This window comes from Anguilla rostrata, chromosome 14 (genome assembly GCF_018555375.3).
Source record: "Anguilla rostrata isolate EN2019 chromosome 14, ASM1855537v3, whole genome shotgun sequence".
NCBI classification, from domain to species: Eukaryota; Metazoa; Chordata; class Actinopteri; order Anguilliformes; family Anguillidae; genus Anguilla; species Anguilla rostrata.
In genome coordinates this window covers 4,811,797-4,834,643 of record NC_057946.1, presented here as the reverse complement: position 1 = coordinate 4,834,643, position 22,847 = coordinate 4,811,797, and the positions used below count along the sequence as shown (strand labels likewise).

Below are 22,847 nucleotides of genomic sequence, written 5' to 3'. Positions count from 1 at the left end.
TGGTTGAGTCGATCTTTCTCATGTTTAAACCTGGACTTAAGATTTGATATGTTGAATCTCATAGGTAACAGCAACTAAGCTTCAGCAAATATTCCAAAACTCACTCACACTGAACAAAATTATTTCATAAAACAACCTAAATTGTTTCCTTGACAAATTATTATTTTATCCAACCGTCCTTAAGTTTAATTAAGATTTGTTTGTGCCATGGGAGCAAATTTACTATAGACCGTAGAAGTATAAGGATCTCTGCTGTATTTTTCAGCGTAGCTTTCTGTGGTGACAGAAGGACTTGTGTGGGTACTCACAGTCTGTGAAGAACACATGGGCTGCCTTGTATTTGGATGACTGCGGGTCTTTGAAGTCTGCAATGAGGGTGTTCACGGACTGGAGAGGAAAAGAAAAAAGAGAGCACTGTGAGAGACAGGTCTCCAAACGGAGAGAGGTTGTGTGTGTGTGCCTGCCTGTGCACTGCCGCTGAGCCTTTCAGCTTGACTGAGTTAGCAAATGAGCCAGCAAGCCAATGAGTGACCAAGTGAGTGACAGACCAATCGAATCAGTGAGAGAGTAACCAAACAAACAGCCAGTTAATTGAGTGAGCAAGTGACCAATAGAGGCTGAGTAACAAACTGTCCAATGCAGTAGCCAAGTGAACCAATCCAATAGCTGAGTGAGTGAGTAACCAAACTTGTAGCGAAGTGACAATAGCCAACCAATGAAGTACCTTCCTGAGTGAGTGTGTGACAAATGGGTAGTTAACCGAATGAATGACTGTCTAAACAAGCAGTTATGTGAGACAGTAGCCAATCCAGTAGTTATGCGAGTGGCTAATCTAGAAGTTCACTGAGTGAGTAAGCAAGTGAGGCAATGAGAGAGAGGGTTTTGCATCTCTTCCTGTTCTGCTGATACGAGTGCATGGGATCAAGCTGAAGGGTGTCAGGGTAACGTAGATTTGTGTGGGTGGACTGTGAACCGTGGGTCATTGTATCAATGTGTACATGTATGTATATGTCTGGGTAGGTGTGTGCATGTGTGTGCATACATATATGTATATGCGCGCACGTGTGGGGTGGGACATACTACACATATATGCGTGTGTTTGTGTGTATGCTGTATAGTAAATAGTACAGTTTACCTTGTCAGTGGGGGTGATCAAGTAAATGGCCTCCAAGCTGGGTAAAGGTTCTCTGCGCTTGTTTATATCTTCCACAACTAGAGGAGAGAGAGGTAGACACGCGGCTGAAAGGTGATAATCACAGGAGCGGAAGCTGATGTTCAGCAGGGAAGCAGAAGTTGTGTACTGCATACAAGACTACTGGCAAAGGAGTGTAGCAAGAGAGAACGTATCAGTGATGGTTTACAGGTGATGTATAGCATACGCACCACATCTTGGTGTATGAAAACAGCACTAAAGGCAGCATGTATATACAGTAAGGTGTCTGCAGTAGCAGTAGCCTCCGTGTGTATGAGGGGGACAACACAGAAGTACGGTAGTGTGTGTTGAAGTGGCTGGTAAATGGTAAATGGACTGCATTTATATAGCGCTTTACAATTGATGCCTCTCATTCGCCAGAGCAGTTAGGGGTTAGGTGTCTTGCTCAAGGACACTTTGACACGCCCAGGGCGGGGTTTGAACCGGCAACCCTCCGACTGCCAGACAATCGGTCTTACCTCCTGAGCTATGTCGCCCCCTACGCAGCAGTACAGGTTGTTTGTGTCGCAGTAGAGGTGGTGTGCATATTAAGGTAACAAGCAGTAGAAGTAGGGTGGTAGCCAGGAGAAAGCGTGCGTGAGACACAGGCGAAGCTTCGCAACTCACTGGTGATCCCCTCCGTCATGATGTCCGTCATCTTGCAGCAGGAGGAGAGCATCCTCATGCTGAGCTGGTCCACAATTAGAGCCTGCAAGGAGGAGCGCGAGCCAAAGGTGAGAAGCCCGCGTGACACCGGAGAGAAAGGGGGCGACCAGTCAGGAGGCAGGAGACGAAACAGGAGCGGGGGGGGGGGGAGAAACGGGCAAGCGTCAGGTAAGGACTTGGCGCACGACACGACAAAAACACGAGACGGGGAGGAGAGGCTGACAGGAAAAAGACGTGAGAAACAGCTGAGAGTTTAAAATCTGAAGGGAAGAGAGAGAAAGACGGCAGGAGAGAAAGTGGTGAACGCGAGGTGTGAAGTATGTAACCCTTCTACCTCAACATGGACGTGGGTTAGAAGAACCCACTCAAATCTGGCGGCGGCTTACCTTCCATTCTCCCTTCTTTTTCACCTTCTTGATGACATCATTCATAATCTCTGCGAAAGACAGGGAGAGACGTGTCAGAGGCGGTCATGTGACTCGCGGTTCAGGGTATTTTGTGCGTTCGCTGGACCAGTGAGCTTGTAAACATTACAGCGGCCGGATGCTGTTGTCCTCAGATGCACTGCTCGATGCATCATAATCAATAACAGTGGAGAAGCAATTCATCATAATGAAAGTGGTAAAGCTCTATTTGCAGCTATAAATTTCCACGTCCTGTATTATTAACATTCAGAAGTAGACAACGTCGCAGATAGAATCCCAAGCCGCACAGCCTTCTCCCCCGAGTCCATCCTGCAGGGCCTCGTCTGAACTGAATAGCAGCAGAGCCTCTCTCACCATTCTGACTCGCCCACTCTGCCACCCGCAACATAGCCAACCAATGTTGCCAATTTAGCGGCTATTTGACCTTCCTAGCGACTTCTCAAACAACTTTGGCAACCTCCATTCTCATTGTCGAGCGGCGGGGGGGTGCTACGGCGCCCCCCGCCCCCTCGTAACACGTTAGCACCCCCCCACTAACACGGTAGCAACCCCCCCACCACCATGCCCCCCGTCCCCCCTCCCCCTGCACTGGGTGAAACCAACCCTAGTGATGCCACTGGACGTCATCATGCAATCTAGCGACTTTTAGCGACATTTCAGAGAGCCTATAGCGACTTCTGCTGAGATTTTTTTGGCAACACTGTAGCCAACATTCAGACCCTCCCTGAGGACATCAGTCAAAAAACAGGGCCAAAATCTGGTAAATGTTGTTTGTTATAAGATGGAGGTATCGTTAAATTAATTTTCAAATGGGTTCACAGAATATATGAGATTAATTGTAGTTTTAATTTTAAAGTCTACAGGATTTTAGTTTACGCACTGCTTGGACAGTGACCTGAACCAGCCGAACAGTTTTTCTTGAGAAGTATAAAAATTGCCAACATCCACTCCTGCGCCTGTCAGCTGTTTTTGGCACCCTCCCCCCCCCCACCCCACCCCACCCCACCACCCCACCTCTTTCTCGCCAGTTCTATTTCAGTTCATAATTTCCCCAAGGAGTAACAACACCCTCGCCCTCACATTCAGGTAAGCAGGCCTATCCATCCTGCAGATAGCAAGCCCAGGATCAGACAGCAAAACTAATACTTGAAATTGTCAATAAATCTCCTATGAACATGTTTCATTAGTCTGTGAGCTGTTTAACAGAGTGCCTTTTAAAAAAATAATAATCACAGTCCCTTTTGGACTTAAATAAAAGATTTAAATTACACAGCTCCTCAGTGCATGACTGTGAAGGCCAAAAGATCATCTGAATTCCAAAATATACTGGAAAAATACAAACCTAACGCCTTTCTCACTGCCATGTTTAAAAGCTATATGCCAAGTTATTTTATTATTATCATGTCATAATGTATTCTACAATTCATGCAATACTGGTAACAGATTTTAAGCCAACATAGATTTTAACATGCATTTTTAAGGGTTCACTGAATGTGTGAGCTATGTTCGTCTTTTCTAAATTGGTAGTTTTTGTTGCCATCAGCATGTTGCGAAAATGCCAGTTGTCACTAGTGTTCTATATTTAGCTCTATCTACCCACAATGCCACTATTTGTACAACAAACAAAAAAATCCACTGGCTTTGAGAAAAAATTCAAATTTTGGAAAGAGTACAAAACTGCATTACACAGACGATATCTGCAATATTTGCGCATATCTGTGTCGTGCGCGTAAGCGCGTGTGTGGGTATGTATGGCCTGTGTGTGTGTGTGTGCGCGTGCGCGCGTGTGCAATTAGCTAGCCATGGAGAATGGACGGTAGCAGTCCGCGAGCGAGGAGAGAAGCGGAGCATATGGCTCGCGGCTCACACTGCACGCCCCATCTGTTTGTGTTGTTTGCTGTTCGGCGCCGCGTTTGTTTCACCACCCAGCTTCTGTGTAATCCCCGTTCTCTGCTTAAAGAATTATCCCCCGCAATATTTTTTTCTTTTGATTTTCGTGTAATTCTATGATCCCAGCCGGAAGGTCGCGAGACCGATTTATGAAATCTCCTCTCACTAAAAACTGCACTCCGAGCTGTTCTTTTGACTTCTGCGTCGTTTTGACCGCACCCTCGTTTAAAGAACAATGACAGTGCTGTCCTCTAAATTCATTTTTTGAAGTGCAGCAGGTTTTTAATAGCTCTGGAATTAAATTCCCTATGTGTGTGGCACAACTTAGCTCAGGTAAACACATTCAATGCAATACACATTCAATGCTAATACAGTTTATGTAAACTGTAATGCAAGTAAACATAAAGATACTGCATGTGACATGTATAAGATAGTTGCAGGTCATGTATAGCTACCACCAGACTGGCTATGTAACCACGTTTGCCTTGTTTTTTTTATTTCTCTTATGTCAATAATCCTGTTGAACTAGGCTGAACACTGATCTATAGTACACACACATACACAGCACAGTAGGCCCACTCAGTTAATTGCCCATGAATAATCTAGAGCGTGTCTACAGTTGTAGGTTGTAGAGGGCGATTATGTTGATTGTGGTTTATACCCCTGGCATCATTAACGTAGTTCAGTATTAGAGTTCTGTTCACTTTTTCCTCTCAGGACAGCACAGTAAAGCGTGCAGTTTGATCACGAAAGCCGCAATTTCTTAACCGAACCGAGAGGCACGAAGAGGCTAAACGTTGCCAAGAACAGAAATAGTTCCAGTGCGAGACGTAAACGCCCGCGAGTCTCGGCTAAAGCCGCAGAACGGCCTTCCGTCTGGGCCGCCAGATCTAGCCAGCGTCTCGCGAGTTTACTCGCTGCGAGGTTGCCACGGCAGCGACAGAAACCGGCGATGCTCACGCGCCGCAGTCCGGACGCGTCGACCGTAGACGCATGTCGGCCGCAGGGTTGCAGCCGATTTTAGCCGCTGCTAAAATTGCCGTTGTGTAGCTCAAATAAACCACAGGAAAGCCATCTGGCTTCGCGGTCTACGTTTTAGTCATTATTACATTGCAGGCATTTAGCAGACGCTCTTATCCAGAGCGACTTACACAACTTTTACATGGCATTTTTTACATTGTATCCTTTTATACAGCTGGATATATACTGAAGCAATTTCGGTTAAGTACCTTGCTCAAGGGTACAACAGCAGTGTCCTACCCGGGAATCGAACCTGCGACCTTTCGGTTACAAGCCCAGTTCCTTACCCACTGAGCTACACTCCGTCCTGCGTGCGGCAGGATAACGTCGGGCGTTGCGGAGGGACCGACGCGGCTGCTCGGGTCTCTAACGCAGCAGGGAAATCAAGGCTGCAGACGGGCTGCAGCTACACCTGTCAAATGCACATCTGTGGCACAGTGTGGCAGAACACTGCTGCACAGAGGATTTAGTCTGGAGCAGGGGTGCACAGCTAGGGCCAATCCATTTCAGGATTTTGTGCAGACATTTGCCAACATTTATTTAATTAGCCCAATCATGTCTTGATCTGACGTGTGTATAAGCACCAGCTACAGCCGCAGACTGCAAGTGTATCCTAGAGATTTTACTGTGCCCAAGCACAGGAATGAAGCAGTGTGGTTTATAGAGCTGTAAGAAATGATAATCGGTTGGAACAAAAACCAGCACGCAGATCGGCCCTCCAGGACCGGAGTTGCGCACCCCTGGTCTGGAGACAAGTCCCTTATGTAGTGGCTGTGATTGTGGGGAAACCCAAAGATTTTGACACTGCAGATTACGACACCTTTAGGGACGTCATTTTTAGGGGACATCCACCAGACGTCCACCAATGTGGCATCTTGGTAATAATGTAGTTAATTCATTTAGTCATTTAAATGTCTCTGGGGGACGGGGCAGGAGTCTGGCTGCATCAGCTCTTTCCCGTCTCTGGGTCTTTGTATTGGGAAGTAAGGTCAGTAGGGGCAGAAAAAAAAAAGCGTTTGTTCTGTCAGTATGACATAAAGAGTCCACGTTATTGTATTCAAAACATGCCACGAAACTAGTGTCCATCTTATGTCGTGCAGTCCTACAGAAAAGCCAGCGACCATTTTTTACCCAACAGTACTACAGGAGACATAGCACCGATGGGAGGGAAACTATGTCTGTCTCTGGAGAGGACTGGCAGCCTGAGGGCCCAGTCAAGTCATTTGCAGGAGCCGACGCACTGGTATCCAAAGGAACCCTGACCTCGACCCACTCTGCCCCTGACTGGACAAAACGGCGTCTGCCATTGGCCAGTCGGTCAAAAAAAAGCCAGAGCTCGAGCCTTAGGCTACAGGCCTGTCTGTGCACACGGTCGAGCTGAGCCTCTTAATGTACAGTACTGGCACAAATTATGAAAGAACTTCATTTCTCACGGTTTGATGACTAATGCAATATCTTGCAACATTTTCTCTTTTTGGCACAATCAATGTAATATGTAATAAATAGAATATCAACATGAAACAAAAATGAAGAAATAATTAGAATTTGTGTTAAACAAGTAATAATCATTACACCTTTCTGACTGTATTAGTCCCTCCCTAGTAATTGAGTGGTCTAATGCATCTTACTGCTGGAAATGCTATAGTCGACTTGAACAAGCATTTCTTTGTCCAGTATTTTTTGACATAAAATGAAAATATTCAATGCAAAGAAAACCTTTTTTTTTTGGCTTATATAATTTATTTCAAATTACCGATGGTCACATAATGCTATTACCACTCATGGACAAGAAGATAGCTGTTTCAAACGCATTTTTACAGACGAAAACAGCTCTGAGAAACAACAACAGAAGAAAGGGCACAGAAGTTTTAAGAGTACTAAACTTCTTGAAGCATAGCGTTTCCGTAATTTGTGCCAGTACTGCATATGAGTCATTTATGTCTGGTAGACCACACTGCCAAAGCAGAACTGACGGTCAACAACAACAAACAGACAAATAAACATCCAAATTGTCGACAAGCTGACACAGTCAAAACTGATGCAATGATAACTACTGAAACACTGATAATATCCAAAAGAGCAATTATGTGCATCTCAGATATGGGAATGAGTACACCTATACCTGGCAAGGACAAACATCACAAATGCGCACTCCAGAAATCAAAACAATACCTTTAGAACCACATTCACCTTGGATAGAGGTGTTCGTTTTGAAGGGGGGGAGGGGAGGATTTATGTTCTTTTCATGAAAACCGCATTGGCAAACCTTTCGACCACCCAACAGTGCCCAGTTTGCAGCTGCTTTGGGACATTAGCTTATCGACTGTGGGTTGCTGAGCTGAAGGCTGCAGCAACGTAGCAAAATGCTCAGTGTAGCATCAGCTCTGAGTACGTTTTAAATGGATCGAGTCCCTTTTATCCAGCGTGGACTCTTGTACACAAAGCTGACGAGTTCTAACCGTGCAGGAATTTTCCAGTTCAAACTGGTTTGAAACCTGGTTAGTGTGAATAACTGTCCGGCAGGTTACAATGACACCGACTAACCACATCGAATCATAAGACTGCGCACAGCCCCATGCCTTTCTCCAGATGAAATTCATCTGAATAACCCCCCCCCCCCACCTTCCCTGCACGTAGTTTAAGCCACGCCCCTATCAGTCACCAAGGGGAGGAGGGAGAGAAGGGATGCAACTGCACCGGGCCCCCCTGCAGCAGTAAAAATGGCACCGAAGACAGACACCTCAAGGTCACAGCAGCCATCCCCATGAATCTCCCTGGGTTTACCCCCTTTCAGTTACAGCTACAGGCCTGTGGAAAGGGCTAGCTTCGTCGCATTTAGCTTTGAGTGGTTTAGACAGGAGATGCATTTCTGTAAATTTGTAAACAACCCTACGCGTGCGCGTCTACGCCTGTGCACACATGAGAGAGATTGTGTGTGTGTGTGTGTGTCTGTGTGTGTGTGTGGTGCGTGGGAACGCCATCAGTGCGATGCAAAGTGTGTGCGCGAGTGTCGGTTGTTGTAGATGACAGTGATAGGGATGTCTTGGCCTGAATCCAAATCAGCCCTGTTTCTTTCCGGTATGTGCTATGATTGCCAGCTGTCTCACCCTGACTCCCAGGCAAGGAGTGAACGACCGTTCCGCTAGAGACCGTGATGTGATCGTCACATCTTGTGTGTGGATCCTGGAACTCCAATGGACGCAGATGCTAATTATCTGCTATCATGGTTTTCGCAGACTGGGTCCCCGCACTGAAAATTCTTGGATCTATTTTCCGGACAGCATTGGACAGCGTATGATCATGATATGCGCACATTGCTTGGGCAAGCCCCACAAAATTAGGGACTCGCCACATGCTGGGCTGTGACTTAAGAGCCACAGAGCTGCCCTGAGTAGGTGGGAGGCACAGGCGTAAATCGCGAACTACGCTGACACCAAAATTGCAATGCGCTGCACCAAAATTACAGTGCGTTGGCTGATTTTCACAGACACAACCCCAACAGCACCTCTCCTCCCACTTCAACATCACTTTGCCAGTGAGAGGTTTGCTCACCGCAAGCCATTGGCAAATTTCCGCCATGACTGACAGCTGGAAAATGGAGCACTATATGACCGGTCACATATACAGTGTGGTATGGACTGAAGAAATTCTAAATTCTTGCACGAAAAATCAACGAGACTGTAATGTTACTGACACACATACGCATGTACGCGCATGCACGCACATGCACACATGCACAAATAAAGAACCATCATGAGGTAATGCTGAATCCTACAGAAATGTTTATTATTTATATTGCTCAACAAACCATGTTTGAACAAAAAAATAATTTGCATGTGTTTTTTTACTCACAGAATAATTCCAGGGATTAAAACCAATGTTATTTTCACAGATATGCATGTTTAAACCCTTGTGTTGTGTTGTCCCCATGTTATGCATGCATTGCACTCCACATCCACAGCATCAAAAATGACGCACCCTCACCAGACCACCGCTTCATATAAGTTTAAATCCTAAATCAATATTTATCATTTATCATTGTCACTCATCAATCAATCAGTGAATAACTGTTTATCCACCCCACAGTCCAGAGAGACAGTATTCCTTCAGTCTACACCACTCGTTTATATCAATCAATCAATCAACCAATCAAACTTTATCTATACAGCACCTTTCAGACAAATCAAATTGCAATTCAAAGTGCTTCACAAGCGATTGACAAAACATAAAATGTTAAAATGGATTTAGAGACTAATGCACAACCAGTTGAATAAGACAACAATAAAAGGTGGGTGTCAAAACAATGTGTGTGTCTGTGTGTGCACATGTGTGTGTGTGTGTGTGTGTGTGTGTGTGTCTGTGTTTAACCTTCATTTCAAATTTAAATCACTTTTTGCGACCGAGCCAACTGACATATGTTCTGTGGCTTTTTGGCACCCCAGAAAGAATTTTGGGAGTTGAACTTGACCAGAACCTGTCCTAATCATTTGAATCACTTTCCTTACGGCCGGGCCAGGATCACCGCTGGGACTGACACAAACCCATTCTGGTTCGTCTGTTCCAGAAGGCACGCCGCCATTTGACCATAAGCCGTTGATACGTCCTCGTGGAGCGAGCGAGTGGTGTCAGCATTCCCAGCCCACAAGAGTCTGCAAGCGCTTTCGCTGCCGGCCAACCCAAACAGACAGCGGGACAATGAAGGACAGCAACAACAAACGGCGAGCCGCTTTGTGCAGCACCCCCCTCGGCGTCCATTTTGAGTGTGGTGTCCGGTTACTCGACAGGGCGGACATTAACTGGACATTAACATCACTACGTTAACGGAGGACAAAGGAGTTAACAACCAAGCCCATTCTGAGGGCCCGATAAACGCCGGGCTTCAGCAGGGTTGCGTCTGTGCCGTCAGCACCAAAACTAGGCCTCGCGTTACAGGTACAAATCAGAGAATCAGCCGTACCGTCTATTGGAATGGGGTACAGTCCCGTTTTAATGATACTGTGGGTATTACTGCTGAGAGAGGAACAGTATTAAATCTGAGAGTGTCTGTTAAGAGACATTCATTTTTTTTCCATGATGTTTCACCATTTAATTTTTTTTTTTAAGATCCATGCCTGCCAGCATCTCATATCCAAAGCCTGGTACAGTACACTTCAAGATCGCACCATAAAAACAGCGCACGAGACAGGAGTGAGAATCTCACATTCTACCCGCAGCTTGCGCTCCTGAGGACGTAAAAGAACACATCTGTCTAGAGACATCTCACCTCCAGTACACAATTAGACCAAACGAGGTCCAGCAAACTGAGCCTGATATAAAAGCTGGTCACACATCTCAGAATTTTTTTTCTCCTGCTTTCCGGGTCATGTTAGCGTTTAGGCTACTATTTATATCAGTGTATTTCTGTGGCGTTCGACAAAAAATCTCATCACATCTTGAATATCCTTAAGTATTTACTTCTCTGGCCCAAGGTCATTGTGTAATATGATCATGTGTTTTCAGAAACATTATTCAGAACCGATATTAATCAAAAACAATAATGCGGCTAAATAAAGGTAAAATACAGTATAAATCCAGTATCATGTAAGTCAGTTACAGCAAAGACCCTTAACTCTAAATTTACTGAGTGGAGTGTGCTACATTAGGAATATTGAAATGAGGGTAGCCTCAAGCCTTTACAGTACATGCATCAGCAATTGTCGTACCGTGTCAGAGACAACTCTTTGGCCTCAATCACTTAGTGAGTAATCTGCCGGAACTAAAAGAATTCAGCTATTTAATCTAATCAGGTCTCAAATGCCCATGGCCTGCAAAACCAAGCCACATCCTGCAAAGCAGAACTGCACTGTGGCAGGAGGAGAGGGCAGGGCTTTTCAGTGATGGATGGGCGGGGTTATTAAAATATGGATGTACAGTAGCGTGCCAAAAAGAGGTTGGGTTTTCCCACATTTGAGCATGGAATTTTAACAGGGGAATACAGCGACGATGAAGGTGCAAACAGAGATTCTAATACATATACTATTTGGTTTCGCAAGAGTCTGTGATCTACCCTTATGAAGTTTTTTCTTCCTATTTGTATAGCTTTGTCACATTTCTTCAGTTTGTATTAAATCTATTACCTTGGCTGTTTTCCTTGGCCTACCAGGCCCTTTGCGATTAATATAGCTCACCAACGCTCACCTTTCTTCTTAATAATGTTCCAAACAGTTGATTTTTATTAGCCGAAGGTTTGACATATATCTCTGTCTGTTCATTCTTCATTCTCAGCCTCATAATGACCTCCTTGACTTTCACGAGTACAACTCTGGTCCTCATGTTGACCAATACCAATAACAGACTCCAAAGGCAATCAAAAGCCTAGAATCAAGACTCTCTTATAGTTCCCTTATACCTGCACTCAGGAAGCACCTGTCAATCAGAATCAGAATACCTGTGTGTGAAGTCACCTGACCCAAACATCATGGTGCTCTGAAATGAGGACTACTGTGTATAAAAAGTGCTGTAATTTCTGGTGAAACTGAAATGTGTAAAAAAAATACACTTTAATAAAAGCTGAGACTCTATAAAGCTGAGGCACTTTAACCACATGTGAATTGTTTGATTACAAGTACAGAGTCAAATAATAAAAATAAATTATATAATAAAATAAAAACTTTTAAAAAGCCTTAGCCTCTCTAATCCCTCTCAGCTAGGTTAGGCAGGCAGCATGCTATGCTATTTCCACTGTCGATTAAAAATTGATGCTGATGAAAAGACTGTTGATGTGCTCATTCATTTAGAACAGTAATTATATTTTTGCCAATGCTACTTTTTGTATACAGTATATATAGAAAAATAAAGCACACACCCCCTGCCAATCAGAATTGAGCATTTATACACATGTTGTGTGTGTATATATATATATATGTATATACACAGAGACACACACACTTATGCACACACATTCACGATGCAAAGGCTAAGCCCACAGGGACATCTCTCACCTTGAACAGCATATTACCCATTAGCTGATCTGTACCCCATCCAATGAGGGAGCTGGGACAGGCAAGGTATTCCAGTGTGTGTTTTACCCTGCTCCAAACAAAACCAAGTGCAACACACACACACACACGCACAAAGAACGCTGAGTATGCACCCCAACCAAACTAGCTGCGTAATTCCATAACTGCATCTTCACCTCCAGCTTGCAGAACACTGGAAATCAAGGAAGAGATTTAATACTAGACTGCCAAACCAGGAAAGGCTGCATATCTGCAGCCTATATTTCTGAAGCCTCGGGGGTATCCTGCATCCTCCCTGATGAGGTCAAAGGTCACAGAGGTCTTAAGTCAGCTGTGACTGCAGGTCACAACCTTTGGCACAGACCAGAAGGATCCACTGATAGCCACATCCTGCAGCACACACGAGGAAGGTGCTACTCTCTTTTTACTGGAAGCTCGGAAAATTACTGTTCCACCCACACGCAAACGCAGGAACTGTCCCAGTCTTTACATAATGCAAGACAAAATGTGACTTTGTTTTGTAGTTTCCACCGCTTAGGAGACTGTCTCCCACTGCCTTGCTAAAACTGCCCAGTGTGGGTGTTTTAAAAAAAATCTTTTTGTTTAATCCCTTTGAACTTGTGAAAAATAAACCTTTGTCTAACTCTCACTGAAAATAAACACATTAAAATCTGTTAAATATTTGACATAACAAATGCTTTTTTTTAATTAGTAAGTTCTCAGCAAATGTTAAAAGAAAGTGTTGTACATTTCAATTACATATTTTACATTTGTTCTGTTAATGAATATATTTAATTATCTGACAGCTTTGTGCATTACTAAAATGCTGAGATTTAGCCTACTGCTTCTCAAATGGAACGGCAAACAAAAGCTCTCCAATCCGCAGCCTGCAGCAAAACACTGAATGTTTTTTTCTAACAGGATGACATTTCAGAAAGAGGAATCAGCATGTTTTTGACAGGGGTGTGTACGTAATGTGGTATAGATGTAAGGCAAGGCCTTATCCTGTCTTTCCCCTATGATAAACCCGTGTCTTTTTAATGCTCCTCAAACCATATTATTACCATGAGAAACAAAAACACAATCCGAAGATGCGCGTCACTCGTCGGTATAAACACACGCTGTGTAGTGTCTCTTCCCTGAAGCAGTGTTTTATGTAAGATAGTCGACAAGTTTTCCTTAATCTTCCACAACTATAACATTGTGTAGAATATCTTACAGGGCTCAAAAACCGTCATTTTCCAATCTCTGTTAAACCCTCGCATGAAAGTGTTTCCTAACGTCTAACTCAATTTGCCTGCTTGCGAAAAGAAAATTACCGTTATTTGTTAGCATACATTAACAGCACTGCACTACCCTCCAGAAAATAATCTGCGGTTTCACAACACGGAAGGAGCTCGGTGACATCTTTTCCAGTTTATTTTTAATAACAGAAGGTGCAATATCGTCACGGACCAGTGGTTCCCAGATTAATTAATCACACCTGCGTGGCAGTCGTCTGTGACTGCAGAGCAGGAAAAATCGGTTAAGGTTGTAGGAGAACAATGTGCTGGGAAAGCACCGAGAGGAGAGATTTCAATACGGTTGCTCTCTGGGTAAGACATGAGTATTTCACCTTTATGACACAAATGAAGTGGAGGTTGTTTGTCCATCTTAAAATCGGATTTCCTCATTGAGAGGTTCGTTTGGCAGGCTGTGTTGTAGGCTATATAAACGTGAATTTCGAAATACTGCGACCTAACGAACGAATATTTTAAAACTGAACGTGGTTTTTTTTTTTTGTTTGTTTGTTGTTGTTGTTGTTAATGGACAACACTGCTTGTCTCTCAGGCACCGAGACACTTGATTTAAGGCCGTGCGATTGTAAAACGCCGAACATCTATTATGTAGGCTACACACTGAGGACGCCATGTTGGTACAGCCTACACAGGAAACGGTTTGGACAAATTCCGTGAGCCAGGTGTGTGTGGGTCGGAAAGTGGTATGGATGGTTTTAAGGTCCACTGGCAGTGAGAGTCGCTCGTGAGGGGGACATCTGTTTTGGTTTTGCCCCATTTTTTTGGGCCAAGCCTCCATCTTTCCTCATCTAGTCTATTTTTGCCGGTACTTCGCGTGTGTGAAGCGTGGAATATGCAGGCTTGCGAATTTTATATACGCCTAACTGCGATATTTATCTACAATTAATATATAGGCCTAAACAGTAAATGCCTAAATATTGTTCGAGTTAATGTAAATCCAACCTGTTAACAATACACAGACTACGACAATATTTCATATGTATACTACTGTAAATATGGTTGACTACATAAATGACCATTTATTTAAAATAAAGAAATATATAGGATAAGCCTCGAATTAGATTATTAGTGTAAACGGCTAACTGGCTATTCCATCATATTGGCCTACCATTATGCTATCTTCAGGTGGTGAACACACACTGTGGTACACTTGCCTAAATATGTAATCACTCACTCTTGTATGTTTTTCTGTATTCTACAGTGTGTAATCTTTTGTCCCGTGGGGATGGGATGGTATTTTATAAATGTTACTATTTATGATAATTCCAAGGGAAATTTTCTGTTCATTTAGAACAAATCAGCACACAGTAAATTTGACTACGTATTCCCCACGCCCAATGTGTCGCCCAAGTATAGCCCATGGAGATACCGATATCCCACATTATGTGCAATTAGATTACAATAATATAATATTCCACTATCAGACAAATGTTGGGGATGTTCTAGCTTCACAGTAAATTGAAGCATCACGCATAACACTTGACTGAGTCACCAATGAATGCTTACACTACAGCATGTGACATCCCCACATGAGAGAATAGGGCAAACCTCTTGAAAGAAGACACTTGATTTCACTAAGAGTGGTACGAATTCTAACAAGGCAGGTCACTATGAGCCTCCACACCATGCTGGCACTGCCCAGGGTAAACCAACTATGCCCTTAAATCCAAACTAAGCCTGTTAGTTAGCCCCCAATACGAACGTTCTAAATCTCAGTTCGTACACTGTCTACAATAAATGTTGGGCTATTTATATTGTTGTGTGATGGCTGCTCAAGCAAGCATGTGTTCTAAAAAGAACAACACAGAGACTTGACTAACAAACTGCTTACTGAAAACATTTCAGTTCAAGCTTGCAGAAGAATGACAGCGCACATTGAGGCAGGCTAATTGGCCCAAACATTGTAGACAGTGTAACTACATGTGAAGTGACTACAAACCCTACATTGAAAAACATCTTGTTTTTGACTGGCAGTAGAACTGGTAATACTGCTAAATGATTTCTGAGACTCACATTTCTGCCTTTATGCCCCTAAAATAACAAGTTAAGCAGGTTGTGTGCATTTTGCTGTTGATAAATCCTTTAAAACAATTTTAAAAAAAGACAATGCATGAACCAGAGACAAATGTGATATTTCTGGGCTCTGGGCCCAACTGAAGTTCACAGCCATGAGAAAAGCCTACAGGTGTAGTATATCTGAGGTGTAAATTCCGACGAAAACCAGATCTTGGTGCTTTATCCCCAGTTTAATACAGGTTACCAGCTTAAATAAATACCCTTCTCTTTGACACTTGATTTTCACAGCGAGGGGGGGTTCACCTCTTTTGTGTGTACTCCGCCCAGGAATGATTTCTCTGGCATTGGCATGTTACTGTAATACAAATTATCTGAAATGTCCAGGCGAGCGTGGAAAATGAGAGACTCCATTACCCTGATGGAAAGCTCGCTCGACCGAGCTAACGTGGGGGCAGTCTGAACTACGTTTCCGGGTGATTCAGTGCAGTGTTCTTTATTTGTACGGGGTGAGGAGGGGGGGCAGCTAGGTTGTCAGCCAGCATCAGACATTCAGATTTGGCCAAAACCAATGACGACAGCCAGGCCTACAAATTACCCCAAACTGCAAGAAGCATTTAGTTCTGACTCAGTGTTCCAAATGGGTAGTGGTTAATTTGCCACAAGCATGCTGTTGAATGTTTCCCAATTCAAAATGTATGACCACAGATTTACATCTGTCACTTTAAATCTGAAACTGGTAAAAAAAACTAAAAAAAACAAAAAAAACAAGACCAGGTCAAAACCTAGTATATGGCTGGACCTAACACACTTCATCCGGCGGACCAATGGTGTAACTTCATAACTCAGCTGACCAATAGCATAATGTCATCACTCAGTCACTCAGTCACAGACATTCGCGTTTGTAGGGCTGGCCCCGCTGTTGCTGTCCAGCCAAAAAATTGTAATGTACTGTGTTTATAGCTTATATATGGATAAATGTGTAAAAACATTTTTATTTCCACCAATTAACCTTGATTAATTTGGTATTATTCTGTGTTCTGCTCACTCGTAAATAAGATCACAGGAAGGGAATTCTTATCGGGATGCATAAATAGTCTTCAGCTGTCATGTGGCCTTACTCACTAATTGTAACTAAAATGTTAGATCCCATACACTGTTGAGCTGAATCAGCAACCAAGAGCAGAACCTGACATAACATCCAGAATCATATACAGCCCTCCTTGCACAGCCTTGACTTTAACATGGCGAAAGAAAATCTGAACTGACAGTAATTGGGAGTCTACGTTGGTAGGACACAGTTGGTTTCATACAACAAGTTTGGTTGGGACTAAGTCAGCAATGGTTACTCCACAAGTGGCTCCTAACCAGACGAGTGCAGATTATCAGTCTTGATCAGTGAGAGATGTGCCCGTCCTCTATTCATTGTGGGTAACACAGCAGTGACGAAATGGCATGAAAAACAGGATAAAAAATACATTAGCACACATGATGCTACATAACCCTTAGGTGGTCCTTATCAGTTTATACATTCATGCTAATCATGGTAAATATGTTCTGCTTTTAAGGACAAAGTGTCTTGGCTAAGGGATATAATGACACCAAAATTTTGCTAGCCAATACCATGATTCTCGATAAAAAGAATTAAAAAAAGAAATCTCATGTATTTTAGCAAACACTCCTTCATAAAACTTCATTAAGGTATAAGATCACAAATATGTGATTAGGATGTTCTTAACTCTTAGGCTAACTAGCGTGTAGCCTTCAAGAATTGAACAATTAACAGTAAACAATGGCTAGTATCTCCGTCAAGTACTTAATCAACCATTATTCAAGTAAACAATATTGTGCTTGCACTCGGAAATATACAGAATGTACAGTAGTGTGAGCACATGAGCTGCACAATACATTTGTCAATAAGTTTTTACCTTCTCTGCAGTGGTGGTAAAACTTAGGCCTAAGTGCTTGTGTGTTGTTAGCCTTTATTGATCACTGTATGAGGCTAGTATGGTGTAGCCAACACAAGCCGATAGCCGTAACCCATAAAATTGATTTTTAACGTTGCTTGTTCAATAGAAAGTTAAAGGCGAAAGCATTCGATTATGGTCGGCGACACTGAAAATCACACCCTGAATAAACAGCAAAAGTTGTAACAGCATTAATTCCATCTGCTCCAGAAGAAGATGGAATTCATTTCATAATAAAAGTCATGTATTTGCTGAATAGTCATCAACTTCGCTCGGCAGCTGTAAATGAGCCCAAGCGGTATAAGCGTACAGGCGCTACGCAAATTACATCAGAAGTATGGAGACTAGTGTTCCACAACCCGATAAACGTAAACTACGCTTGGTGAAAACTGTCGGAGTCCTACTCTCATCATTGAGGAAATGTTGGGGGGAAAAGTGAGTTTTTAAACACGTAAAGTAGTAGGCTATGTCACGTTAAGATGTTTGTCCACAAAAAAATTAGTTTAAGGTTAAACTTATATTTTGATGGCGGTATTTATTTTGATCTCCGGAAATGCATTTTTAGGCCGTCTTGTTTATGTTTAGCCACAGGAGCACTAGGCCACTGTTTGCTATCTCCCTTATTGTTATTCTCTCCTGTCGGTTGCATAGACTGTAGAACAAGACCAGGTCAAAGCCTAGTATATGGCTGGACCTAACACACGTGATCCGGCCAACCAATGGTGTAACTTCATAACTCGGCCGACCAATGGTGTAACTTCATCACTCAGTCAGATCACTCAGTCACAGACCTTCGCGTTTGTAGGGCTGGCCCTGCTGTTGCGGTCCAGCCAAAAAATTTGGACCATGTCACTGTGACATCACACATTGACTCTCTGTGGGCTTGGTGAAAAGCCAGAGACTAAGCAGTAGGGACATGAAGTCCAGTTGTCCACTAAGCAAGTACAGTGAGACACAGTGACTCAGCAGTGACACAATTAAACTGGCAAATAAAAAAATGTATTATACATTGGCAAATAAAATCAGCAGGCTGAAAGACTAAGCAAATGGCAATGCGCCAAGTCTGCATCGTGTCAAAACAAGTTTACGGGGGAAAAATATTGAAGAACATAAATTTATGCTTTCAAGAACCTTAATAGATCGAGAGGTTGGCAGTAAAGAAAACAAGCATACACAGGGGTCCCCCAGGATCGAGATTGAAAAAAACCCCCCACATCAGGAGTAATCTCATTATGGCAGGGTCCAGTTCTACCGCATTGATCCCCCCCTCCCCCACCACACTCAGCACCCCTACATGCTCGCCTGCATCAAGATTAACTTGCGCACAATAAGTGAACTAAGGACAAGTAACTGAACTAGATTTAAACACTATATTTCCCTTATAAGAAGGTGGAGTGGATTCGCGCACTGACTGAGTAAATAGCCTAAAAAGATGGGAGGAGTCCTAGGGTCTGGGGGTCTGTGAGTGGCTGACCGTGAAATCACATGGCCCAGTCATAAAGCCATTTTATATTATTGTGCCTTGGTTTTTTTTTCTTCTGGTGCATAATATCAAGAGGGGGAAATAGATAGCGATAGATAAGGATGATGATGACGAGGTCACCTGACTGTAAGGCTGGTTGTGATTGGTGATCGGGTCGCGAGTGAGGTTTCGCGAGCCCCGTCATGGCACGGAACTACAGTGACCTGTCAATCACTGACCTCGATTCAACCAATCAGAGGGTTGCTTATGTTATGTGGCTGGGCGATGCACCGCAGTGATAACCAATGAATGTTTTTTCAAAGTGTAACGGCATTCGTTACTGCCAAACAACGTTTTGGCTTTCTTTCATCTTTTTTTTTTCTTTAATCATATCTGATGCGTAGTAAGCATCCAAACCGCAAAGGCCTTGCAGTTTGGATGCAATCGAGAAAACAGGTAGTAGCCCAGGGACTGCAGGCGAAAACTGGCCTCGCTGGCTCTGGCTAACTCTGGCACGTTCACAGAAGTGTTATTTATCTGCACGTGTCCCGGTCAAATAAACAGATAAATTAATTAAAAACACAAATCACATGATCACAACCTGGCTGCTTCTTATTGGCCATCTTATCAATACCGCATAAATTGCCTTTGGAAAAAAATTAATCGGAATCAAGCTCAAGCTCCAAGCACAGGCATCCGAAGTCCAATGGCCTCCTTCATCAGCCCAAACCAATGAACAGTAGGCTAACTGTTTCAGTAACAGGGAAGATGTGACTCAAAGCTTTCAGTCAGTTGCCTTTTCAAACATATTCCTGTGTTTCTAATGTCTTGCATAGCTAGCACCAGACCCTAGACATGTGCAAGTCAGTCAGGTTAGACAGCATATAACAACTGCTCACTCTGTGACCCAACATGGTGGACGACACAGGAAGTGACATCGTATGATGAAACCAGTGAATGTCAGGGGTGTGGTCCAGGTTCCAGGCGGGGGCACATGAACTCTTTTGGCAGACCCCGTGTCCGACACCCCTGACATGGTCCCATACCACCCATCCTCCCAAAACACACACCTAACAGTACCAAAGCCCAACGCAAAATATTCAGATGTTAAGCCCCAAGGTCCTGACTATCTATGTTTACATAAGAGCGTATGACACTTTTAGTAGGAGACTCATGAGCTGGTTCTCTAAATCTGATTGGCTACACAATCCCTTACACTCCTTACCCTCTCTGATTCCCCAGGCCATCACTGTAAAAGAGAACTGAGTTGACCTATCGGTTGACCTATATTCAATGTAAAATGGAGAAATGTGAACATCTTCCAGAGCTTCCAGTAATTTAGCAGACTTGTATATTTGTCACTTACAATAAATACTGCATGTAAAATAAATATTGTACATACATACATACTGTAGAATACTTCATTATCCCCATGGGGACATTTCCCTCGCAGCATGTAACATTCACATTTATGAACAGACATTTATACCAAGTACAATACAATCATTCACGCAAAAGAAAGGTTGGGCAGCTAAATACATACATACAAATAAAAATTGGACATGTTGACGCCTATTCAATCAATCTTGACTCTTACAAACTTATCCACATGTATGTTTGACCTCTTCATCTACTGTATGCTTGTACACGCAGGCCAAGTGACTCAAAACAATTTTGGAGACATTGGGTAGCATTGCTTTGGAATACAGCTTCTTTAATTTCTGTGAGGCAAGATAGCCTATATTGTTTGTAGTACAGTAACCTGACGTCATTTTGTAATCAGTACTTTTAATGGCAGGCCTAGATTTAGCCAGTTTGAATGAATGACTTATAGACAGTGCTTTGTGAGTGTGAGTAACTTGGCATTTTTGTACGTTGAAAACGTGTTTTTAATGAGATTTATTTGACAAGAGAGGAAGAACCGAGCCATCCATCACCTGACCCAGGCACGCTGGACCTTTAAATTGCCAGGGGATGCGCTGATGAGTGTTTCAGATTATTTTTTTGAAGAGCGCTTGTTGAAAGTTATTGAAAATCATGGAAAACTGAAAACAGGCAAAAATCACGGATCAAGTATTTTAAAAACATAAATGTATTAATCAACATGTCATTGAAATAACATGTATAAATGTATTAACAGTAGCCTAAAAAGTGCTTGAAGTTTCAGAAAAATTAGGCTAGTTGCCACTAGTAGCAAACATGAGTAAAATTAATTGATAGGCTAGTGCATTTAATTAATTCAGTCTAACATGGAAAAAAGAGCATGTTTTTGTAGTTTTTATATGCAAATCCTGCCCCTCGCCTATGTACAAAATAAAAATGGCAGGTACTTCCTACGTCATTGGCCTGAACTGAGACGGAAGAGAGAGGACAGAAAAGGTCTGTGCAAGTGCACTCACAAAAAGCTGTTTTGACAATGGGACAGCCCTAAACCCTCATGGACTTGACGGGAATGCACCTTTGAGTACACAAGTCCACAAGTCCAGAGAATGGGCTTGTGAAGTACAGCGCTCACGAGCAATTCCTGATCCTTGCAGACAAATACTATAGTGTAATGGGCTTGTAACCTAAAGGTTGTTGGATCGATTCCCAGGTAGGACACTGCCCTTGTACCCTTGAGCTTAACCTGAATTGCTTCAGTAAATAGCCAGGTATATAAATGGAAGCCATGAAAAATGTTGTGTTGTTCTGGATAGGAGCATCTGATAAATGTATAATTCATGCTTTCAGGCATAAAATTTCAATAAGAATTTTAACATGAACATTATGGTTTTGATGTATATTTTTATAATTCAGCATTACGTTTGAACATTCATGTATTCTCATCTTTACGCACACTTTCTCCATCTCTTTCTCTCTCTCTCTCTCTCTCACACACACACACACACACACACACACCTCCACCTGCTCTAAGCTTGGCAGACAGGTTGTATTTTCTGTTTGCTGTGTAATCAACTGAAATATGGCAGGCGTATTCATACTACAGCCAGGAATAAAGCCTGAATGTTTTTTTTTTTTAAAACACCCACAGTACCCAACACACAGCTGTCCCAGTTGTTTAACCGTTTTTTTCCGGCTGCTATTCAAACCCTTAGGCAGAATATATGAGGAGGCTGATCAGCCAGCATTTGAGAGGCAACCCTTCTGTTCTATTTGTGAATAACCTCTATACGCAAGCCATCATTGACGCGCATGTATAGTATGCGTGTGCACGTACGAGAGCGCAGACGTGCTCAGCGTTTAGGTATACAGAAGGCCGCATATATACACAATACAGTCTTTCATTTGTTTTACGCTTCTATGCCACAGTGTACCAAAACCCGATAAAAAAATTGTTATAGTACATATGTTCTAGACCGTGGACACTTTAATAATTGCGTAATAGGATGATACATAATTTAGGCATCAGGCCTACTTTGTAAAGCATTTACCGAGAAGATCATGACGCTCCCTTCGCGTTTCAGTGTTGTACATCTGTGACCAAATATTGTAGGCTATATTTGATTCGAGCCATTGCATCTTAGTGTCTCAAGGCTCCAGTAGATAAGAAATATCGCGGTTTCTCACCAGGAGGTGGGGGTGGGGAAATCATTTTATCATCCGTAAATCTTACCAAAACTATCACCTGGGCTATATGCACTGCACCGGGCAGAACAAACAAACAAAAATGTATGCAGTGAAAACATACGTTCAAAAAAGCAACTACTGCGCAAACACCGCTGGTGCATTTATAACGCATTTCCTCTTGCAGCCTACGAAAGGATTCTGATAAACGTGAGTGAGGGTGCTTGGTCTTACACGCACGATATTATACCCAGTATGTGCATTAACGTACCTTAAATTTTTTTTTTTTAAATATAATTTTCCAGATCATTGGGGCTACAATCTCCACCATTAACTGGCGGATGCTCCAAAT

At 42.9% G+C, this 22,847-nt stretch overlaps 1 protein-coding gene across 1 annotated transcript in view; it reads right to left on the bottom strand.

Moving 5' to 3' along the window:
- stxbp1a (syntaxin binding protein 1a) overlaps nt 1-22,847 on the bottom strand; it is a 45,013-nt gene that overhangs the window by 21,282 nt on the left and 884 nt on the right. Inside the window, exons 2-5 of the mRNA XM_064307054.1 lie at nt 2,245-2,294; nt 1,820-1,901; nt 1,136-1,212; nt 309-387 (exon numbers count right to left, since the gene is read on the bottom strand). Coding sequence (XP_064163124.1) covers nt 309-387; nt 1,136-1,212; nt 1,820-1,901; nt 2,245-2,294 — 288 coding nt within the window. The remainder of the gene's footprint in view (nt 1-308; nt 388-1,135; nt 1,213-1,819; nt 1,902-2,244; nt 2,295-22,847) is intronic.